The following is a 9785-nucleotide window of genomic DNA, read 5'->3' as shown; positions in this document are numbered from 1 at the left end:
GAGGACAAAGAAAAAACTACCTTCATAACTATGTGGGGGACCTTTTGTTATAAGGTAATGCCATTTGGTTTGAAGAATGTTGGGGCAACTTATCAACGAGCCATGGTGACTCTTTTCCATGACATGATGCACAGAGAGGTTGAGGTGTATGTGGATGATATGATTGTAAAAGCTCGCAAAACAGAGGATCATGTGACTAATCTTGAAAGGTTATTTAAGAGGTTACGAAAGTTTTAGCTCAGATTAAACCCGATAAAATGTACTTTTGGAGTCACTTCAGGAAAGTTACTCGATTTTGTTGTCAGTGAAAGAGGAATAGAAGTTGACCTGAATAAGGTTCAAGCAATTCATGATTTGCCTCCTCCCAAAATGCAGAAAGAAGTTAGAGGATTCTTGGAAAGGTTGAATTATATAGCCCGGTTCATATCATAACTCACACTCATATGTGACCCGATCTTCAAGCTCCTTTGCAAACACAATCTTGGGGCATAGAACGAGGAGTGCCAAGTTACCTTTGACAAGGTTAAAGAATATCTGTTGAGTCTGCCAGTGTTGGTACCACTTGTGGCTGGGAAACCTCTCATTTTGTACTTGACAGTAAATGAAGGATCCATGGGATGTGTTGTGGGACAGCATGATGAAACTGGTAAGAAAGAAAGAGCAGTTTACTACTTGAGTAAAAAGTTCACTGAGTACGAGTCCAAGTATTCTTCGTTGGAAAAAATGTGTTGTGCTTTGACATGGACGGTGCATCGACTCAGGTAGTACATGCTATATCATACCACTTGGCTCATTGCAAAGTTGGATCCTATTAAATACATCTTCGAGAAACCATCCTTATCAGGTAGAGTGGCAAGATGGCAAATGTTGTTGTCTGAATATGATATTGTATATTTGTCCTAAAAAGTTATCAAAGAAAGTGCAATCGCAGATTTTCTGGCGGAAAGGGTGGAGGAGGATTATGAACCAATGGAGTTTGAGTTTCCCGATAAAGACCTAATGTCAGTTTGTCAAACAAATGAGGAGGAATCAAAGGAGAAAGAGAGTTGGAAGATGTTTTTCGATGGAGCTTCGAATGCCTTGGGGCATGGCATAGGGGTTGTGTTAGTATCACCAGAATGAGGTCATTATCCCATCATAGCCAAGCTCAATTTCTATTGCACCAATAATGTGGCTGAATATGAAGCTTGTATCATGGGTCTTCAAGCAACAATTGAGAGAAAAATTCACGTTTTGAAAGTGTATAGGGATTCTGCTTTGGTTATTTATCAGTTACGAGGAGAATGGGAGACATGCGACTCGAAGTTAGTCCGGTATCATAAGTTTATTTCAAAGCTGATTGAAAATTTTGATAAGATTTGCTTCACCCATTTGCCCCGAGAGGAGAACCAAATGGCTGATGCATTAGCCATGCTGGCAGCAATGTTCAAAGTTGGTACCGATGTCAAGATTCAATCCATCATGATTAATCTTCGAGAGTGCTCTGCACACTGCTCCAGTGTAGAGGAAGAAGTAGATGGGAAACCGTGGTACCATGATATTGTACATTATCTCAAGTTTCAGCAGTATCCAGAACAAAGCTCAAAAAATGATAAGAAAACCATTAGAAGGTTGGCAATGAATTTCTTCTTGGATGGGGACATCTTATACAAGAAAAGTAGGGATCAAGTGCTTTTGAGATGTGTGGATTCAGCCGAAGCTCGGAGAATAGTTGAAGAAGTCCACGAAGGAATTTGTGAGGCACATGCAAGTGGGCATATGTTGGCAAGACAGGTCATGAGAGCAAGGTATTACTGGCTCACGTTAGAAATAGATTGTATAGATTTCGCTCGAAAGTGTCACAAGTGTTAGATATACGCAGACAGAATCCACACTCCTGTAAATTTACTGAATGTATTGACATCACCGTAGCCATTCTCAATGTAGGGCATGGATGTGATTGGGTTAATAACCCCGAAGGCATCAAATGGGCATTGATTTATTCTGATGGCGATTGACTACTTCACTAAGTGGATAGAAGCAGCATCTTATGCCAATGTGACCCAGAAAGTGGTATGTAAGTTCATCTAAAAAGAAATAATATGCCGCTATGATCTCCCGAAAAGGATCATCACAGATAATGCTAGTAACCTCAATGGTTCAATGATGAAGGAGATTTGTGCCAAGTTCAAGATCAAGCATCACAATTCAGTTCCTTATCGCCCAAAGAATAATGGAACGGTAGAAGCAGCCAACAAGAACATCAAAAGGATAATTGAAAAGATGACAAATGTATACAAAGATTGGCATAAGAAGTTACCCTTTGTTTTGCATGCTTATCACACAACAGTTTGAACTTCCACGAGAGCTACGCCGTTCTCTTTGGTATATGGGATGGAAGCAATTTTTCTAATTGAAGTAGAAATCCTTTCCCTAAGGGTCCTTAAAGAAGTACAATTGGAAGAAGCCAAATGGGTTAACGCTCGTTATGAGCACTTAAATCTCAAAGAAGAAAAAAGGTTGACTGCACTTTGCCATGGGCAGTTATATCAAAAGAGAATGATGAGGGTATATGGCAAGAAGGTACATCCTCGTCAGTTCCAAGAGAGAGAGTTAGTATTAAAAAGAATTCTTTCGAACCAGCAAGATCCTCGCGGAAAATGGACACCGAATTGGGAAGGACCATTTGTGGTGAAAAAAGCTTTTTCAAGAGGAGCACTAATTTTGGCAGAGATGGACAGAAGGGAGTTTTCCAACCTAGTGAATGTCGATGTTGTCAAGAAATATTTTGCGCAAAAAAAATAAAAAAAAAAGAGAAGAAAGAAAAATTTTCAAGTTGAAAACCTGAAAAGGCGGCTTGAGTATGGGAGATGTGTTTAGGGCGAAAACCTGAAAGGGTGATCTAGACGCAAAGGAGGTCCAAACACTACAAGGGCTTAACACAGAAGGGGTGAAAATTATGATCCGAGATGTTTAGACAAAAGACAAGGGAGTTGACAATTGTGCTTGTTTCAGGATAAAATTTCGAGACTACTATCAATATCTATCGGAATAGTCATTAAGAAAGAACTGTATCCCTTTTGTATTAATTGGTTTTCCCCTGATCCTTGTCATTATGCTTGATTGTAGAAACTTCACTTTTTTCTAATGAAAAATAGCCTTTCTGCTCCCAACATTGTCATCATTTTCATTCTGCCAAGAGAGGAGATATGAGTACGTTGCATTGCATTTGTCATAAAATTGGAATGATATTTAATAAAGAACATGATAAAGTAAGAAATGTTTACAATATTTTGAAAAAGGATCGTAATTGACGGGGAATGAAATGGAGTCTGGTAATGTAAAAAAGAAAGAGAAAAGACTAAGAAAAGAGAGAAAGAAATGGAAATAGCAACAGAATGGAGAACAGTAAAAAATGTGAAGAATAATTGGACCATGCATATGATAGAAGAAGAAAACAATTGTGAGCAATGAATCGGGGAAGACGAGAGATCAAAAACGTGATCGGTTCATCCCCTATTGATAAAAGAGAATGCTCTAAAACCCAAAAAAAAACTGATGAAGATGATTAAGATATTTAAATTGCCATGTTCAAAGTTTTAAAATAACTAAAAAAGAAGGAAGTTCATCTTTAAAATCGTAGACCTCATATGAGGAATTGATTATTTTTCACAATTTCAAAAAAAGAAAAAGGTTTCGTTACCTTAGTTTTGAGGAATTTTTTTAAAGTTTCGTTGTCTCAGCCTTAAGGAGTTCATTTTAAAAGTTTCGTTGCCTCAGCTTTGAGGAGTTCATTTTTAAAAATCTCGTTGCCTCAGCTTTGAGGAGTTCATTTTAAAAGTTTTGTTGCCTCAGCTTTTAGGAGTTCATTTTTAAAAGTTTCGTCGCCTCAGCTTTTAGGAGTTCATTTTTAAAAGTTTCGTCGCCTCAGTTTTGAGGAGTTCATTTTTAAAAGTTTCGTTGCCTCAATATTGAGGAGTTCATTTTTAAAAGTTTCGTCGCCTCAGCTTTGAGGAGGCACATTTTAAAAGTCTCATTGCCTCATTTTTTAGAAGTTTATTTTAAAAGTTTCGTTGCCTCAGCTTTGAGGAGTTCATTTTTAAAAGTGTCATTGCCTCAGCTTTGAGGAGTTCATTTTTAAAAAGTTTCGTTGCCTTAGTTTCGAGGAGTTCATTTTTAAAAATCTCATTGCCTCATTTTTGAGAAGTTTATTTTAGAAGTTTCGTTACCTCGGCCTCGAGGAATTCATTTTTAAAAGTTTCGTTACCTCAGCTTTGAGGAGTTCATTTTTAGAAGTTTCATTGCCTCAGCTTTGGGGAGTTCATTTTAAAAAAAACAAAAACAAAAAAACCTTGGTAAGAGAATTAAAGAATTACTCAAATACAATGTCTACGTCTTTGCACTATTTCAAATTTTCGAAATGCGCAAAGAGGGGCAGCTGTAGACATTAAAAAATATAACAAAATTTTATGAGTAAAAAAAATCATTAAAAAAAAGAAGAGAAAAGGGGAGAGGGGTACGACTGGCATGGTGCGGACGCACCCTGCCAGGCACCTCCCTCACCCTGCCAGACGCGAAAAATTCGTGTCTGGCAGGGTAGTGAAGGCACTACACTCAACCAAAAAGCTGAGTGTATAAAGCCCCACTGTAGCAAAGGGGATCGGGGAGCCAAAACCAGCAAGCCAAAAATCGACAATAAAAAAAAAACCCTAGTCTCTAGCAGCAAAAAGCCACAATCAATCAAAAATCCCTAGTCTCTAATAGCCACAACAATCCACAAAAAAAAAAAAAAAACCAAAAAATTAGAAAATATGCACAATGAGAGAGGGAGAATGGTTGGGTTCTTGGGTGAATTTTTAGTTGATTTTTAGGGGGGATAAAACTTGGTTAGTTTTCGCCCATTAAAAGACAGATTTTGGGGATTTTTGTGCCTTCGGTGGGAGTGTTAGAGCCAGGGTAGTGTCGTCGGTAGAGGGGAAACCCGATTTGGGTAGCTGACGAAAAGGGAGAGAAGGAGATCTTGGGCAAAGAGAGGGCCAGATCTCTTTGACCGGAGCAGCGGTAGGATAGAGAGAAAGAAGCCCGACTTGGGTAGTAAAAAGGGTAGCTGGGTTTTAGGAAATCGACGGCAATGAGAAGACCGATCGACGCCAAAGGGAGAGTGGAAGGGTCGGTAGCTGGCAAGCTAGAGAGGGTTGATAAAGCCGGCATCGGTGAGAGAGAAAAGAGAGAAGAAAAGTGAGATTTTTTGTAGAGAGAGAAGAGAGAGATCCGGCTACTAGAGAGAGAATTTGAAGGGACAAAATGAGAAAGGGTGAAAAAAAAAGCCATTTTATACTTAAGGTAGGACATCAAAACGGCGTAGTTTTGTACTTGGAAAAGTGGGCTTCTGGAGCTATTGTGGACATCTGCGAGTTCAGTTTTGGGCTAGTCCAAGCCCGACCTTGGTATGTTCTAGGCACTACAGTTATTGGGTTTGAATCTTTGATGCCTATTTTGAATGTTTTTAATTTTGTTTTATTTATTTATCTATTTTAGTTATTTTTAGGGAAATAAAATTACAACTTTATATATATAAGAAGTGGGATAAGACAAACATATAAGAATATATATATATATATATATATATATATATATATTTGATTATGTAATAAATAATTATAAAATTGGGTAGAAAGGTTATTTAGTTATAAAAATAGATCCAATAATAAAATATATAGAAAGAAACAAAAGAACATCTAACTAAAAATAATAATAGGTTTAAGTGAATGTTGAACATAAAATAACATTAAATATTTAGTAAATGGGAATAGGTTCACTTAGATTAAATTATATGTATCATAAAAGGAAATATATGACTAGATTAAGAATATGGGTAAGAGAAAATATAAAATGTAGGAAGAGTTGAAACGTGAGACATAATAATAATACACTTAATTATGTGAGTTTATATGGAGAAATCATGAATGGAAAAGAATTTGAAAAAATAATAAAATAATAAAAATAGAAAATATAGTAGAATAAAATATGTAATTGTCAAAATATTTGAAAAGATAGCTTCATAAATGAAAAGGAATGAGAATGGGGCAAAGTGATGAGTTATTCAATTTAAATAAGATAAGTAAACAATACCGATGATGGGATGATCGGTCGGGACATGAGAAGTCGCAATCCCGGGCCCATATTCCCTAGGTTCAGAATCCAAATCAAGGCTCCACCAATACGATAGAAGGGCCTCGATTTCAAGATCCCGAAATTTTTAATAAATAAAGAATTTGACTATACAAAAATTACTCAATAAAAATAATAAATAAATAACAATAAATAAAAAAATGATGATGAAAATAATAATAATAATTCAAATATATAGTAAATAATTAATTTGTGAAAATGCAATATACAGGACATTAAATAAATAGGAAAATAAAAAAAATAAAAAAATAAATAATAATAAAAATCTAAGACAACAACTAATTTAAAATTAAGCATTAAATGGAATCATAAACAATTTATCCAATTATAAAAGGAAAATATAAGAGTAACCTAGAATAAAAATGTAAAGTATGAAAAAATAATAATTAAAAATATAATAAAAAATATGATAATAAAAAATATAATAAAATAAAAATAATAATTAAATAATAATAAATAAAAAAATAGACAATTGCATTAGCATAACATATATATTGCATCATGCATATCATTGCAAATAAATATTTCTGTTTTTGAGTTTAAGCTCCGATGATGGGATCTTCCGAGGATCTTGCGAAGGCGGGTATTCCTTGAAAAGTTCTCTAAGTGAAAAGATGTCCCCGAGTCCCACCAGTATGATGAGAGGGCTCGAGAAACATCTTTAATAAAAGGCTTTTACCCGTATTAGGTTCATTATACACGAAAATATTATTTTAAAAGAAAACGTATGATGACCCCGATGATGGGAATTATTCGTTGAATTTGTGAAGGTGAGTTTCTCGGGTAATTTCCTAGGTGAGAAAACACCCCGGATCCCACTAGTATGATGGGCGGATTCGGGAAAACGTTTTCTATAAAAGGATATTCGTCTGACATATTTTTATCCCACACCATGCATTTCATCTTGCCTCACACTTGCATTCCATTTTAGGTTAAATAGGAGATAAAATAAGAGAATAATAACTAAGGAAATATAGTGAACTTAAAAATTAAAACCTAATAGGATAATCTAAAAAATGGTACCGTTCATGGAACGGGCATCCCGGGGGTGCTAATCCTTTCCCGAGCATAATCGTACTCTCGAGTCTAGATCTAGAAAATCGTAGACCAGTTTGAGGTTCTCTTTGACAGACTTAAAATTAATTTAAGGCCTCGTCGATTTGAATTGAGTCAATAGGTGGCCAATCACACCTAGTAAAAAAGATTGGTGGCGACTCCTAATTTTTTAGAGTTTTCACTCGCATTTGGCGGTCGGGTTTCCGGACTCGCACGTTACGACAGAATAGTGCATCAATATGCATCTTACTAATGGTTTGTATTTAATGGATTCATCTCATGAAATATGCATCCCATTAAATCAATCTCTGTGCATAGATCTTATCAATTGGATTTCATAATTTCATGACCTTTGACCTTTAAAGTGTCATTAGCTCCCACTATTTTTATCATGTACAAAAATCTTGCCAAGTAAACTTATTTACTTTCTTTTGGGGTGTTATATCCATAACTTTTATGTATACTTACGTATTATAAGTTGTTCATCATCAATTATGGGATAAAATCCTCTTAAAATTTAGTTCATGCGATTAATTGGGTTTAGAATGCATTGTGATTCATCTCCCATGAATTCAAATGATAATTAATTATTATTTAGTTTTAAGCAATCTTAATTTAGAAATTTTATCTCAATAAGAATGCTTCTTAACTAAATGTCTCCATAATCCTATTATGAATTCATTGAGTTAGGACTCAATTTTATTTAAGTCATCTCATTAATTTCCTTTTTGATTTATAATCAAAAGAAAAATAATCTCACAATGATCTTATCATTATGACTTAGTATTGATTATCATATATGCTTAGTTATATTTAAGGATAAATAATTTAGGACAATTTCAAAATAAAATGAGATGTAATGTCAATATATAAATATATATAAGCTAAGCATCTCATGCTAGCAAAATATAAATCTATATTTCCTAAACATAAAATAAATATTCAGCCATAGGCCAAAACCAAAACACCTCATCTTGACAATCATGCCATGAAAACATTCAATGTTCTTAAATTATTTATTGTTCCACAATCTAATATAGGCCAACAAGCTTGAACACCATCAACTAAGGTTGTCACCTTCACAGTTTTATTCTTCACTACTCCTTATCATCAGTTCCTTCAATATGTCATACTTATTAAAACCATTAACAAAGAGTAACGTATCATATACCAAGTAGTGAAAAATAAATCATCATATGATTTATGCTTGATGTAGAAGCTTCCTTTTGCTTTTTCCCTTTGATGGATTCAAGATAATCATTGCAATTGCGCTTCCAATGTCCTAATTTGTAGCAGAAATGGCATTGGTCATTGTTTTTGTCCTTGTTCACTCTTCTAGTAGGCTTTATACATTTCAAAGTTAATGCCTTTTTGCCCTTGTCTTTCTTAGAAAATTTTGTTTTCTTATTTTTATTTTTCTTAAAAAGACAAGATAAAATGAAGGCTTCTCCTTCGCTATGGTGTTCTTAGCCTGTGTAAGTATATTTAATAAGCTCGAAAAGGTCACCTCAATCATATTCATGTTGAAATTCAACACAACGTATGAATAGCTCTCTGGCAGCAAAGAGAGTACAAGGTTTATGCTCAAATCATTTTTCATAACCCAACCCAACTACTCAAGTCGAGTGATATATCCCATCATTTTAAGCACATGAGGCCTTACTCGGCTTCCCTTAGACATTTTACATCGAAACAATTCCTTTGAAATGTCAAATCTTTCTGTGCGATTTTCCTTATCGGACATTTCTCTAAACTTTAGGATAATATTTAAGGCATCCATAGCTTCATGTTGCTTTTGAAGATCTTGAGTCATACTTGCCAACATCACACATGTGGCTTGATCGAGATCATCCATATAAACTCTATAAGCCTCATTTTCCTCATTTATAACATCATCGTTATGTTCCTTAAAAACAGGACCATCTAAGACATAAGCATTTTTCTCTTGTTTCGAGACAATCTTAATATTGCAAAGCCAGTCAGTGAAATTTGGGTCTGTCAACTTGTTTACATCAAGTATGCTTCTAAGTGACAAACTATTCACCATGATTGATTTATATCCTATATAAATTAACATATATAAAGCTTAGTCATTAACACAAATTATATAATCATAAAGACAAAGTTTTAGAATATTATATGATTATTCTCAATATTTTATCAAAATAATAGCCCTCTTTTAATATTTCAAGAAATTTAACCTTTAAACTTCTATTTGAGCTAGGACCCTTTTCATCCCACCATGACCTTGAGTGACTTAACAAGCTATAATGAAACTAATTAGGTAGATAACTTAGCTTACTAATTGTATCTTATACAACTTAGATAAATTAAGTGAAAACTCCTTGTCTAAATGCATCATTTACATTATGCCTAACTATGCCTCTAATACCATACAGTAATATGTGACACATCCGAACAACATTTTATTAGTTGAGTGAGATCCACCCATAACTCAAACGTACTCATGTAAAAGTTTGGCCTTGTGTGACTCAATAAGCTTCCAATTAAAAGTGCAGCTCGGTTATCTTGTTATATGGTGGAAAGTAACTTTTTAA

General features: G+C 34.6%; 1 protein-coding gene across 1 annotated transcript; it reads right to left on the bottom strand.

The window, feature by feature from the left end:
- LOC108662764 lies at positions 8840-9274 on the bottom strand. Its single transcript, XM_018124321.1, has one exon. The coding sequence runs from the start codon at positions 9272-9274 to the stop codon at positions 8840-8842; it is 435 nt and encodes a 144-aa protein (XP_017979810.1).

This window comes from Theobroma cacao, chromosome 7, assembly GCF_000208745.1.
Source record: "Theobroma cacao cultivar B97-61/B2 chromosome 7, Criollo_cocoa_genome_V2, whole genome shotgun sequence".
NCBI lineage: Eukaryota > Viridiplantae > Streptophyta > Magnoliopsida > Malvales > Malvaceae > Theobroma > Theobroma cacao.
The sequence above is the reverse complement of the archived record's forward strand: the minus strand, read 5'-3'. Positions and strand labels throughout refer to the sequence as shown.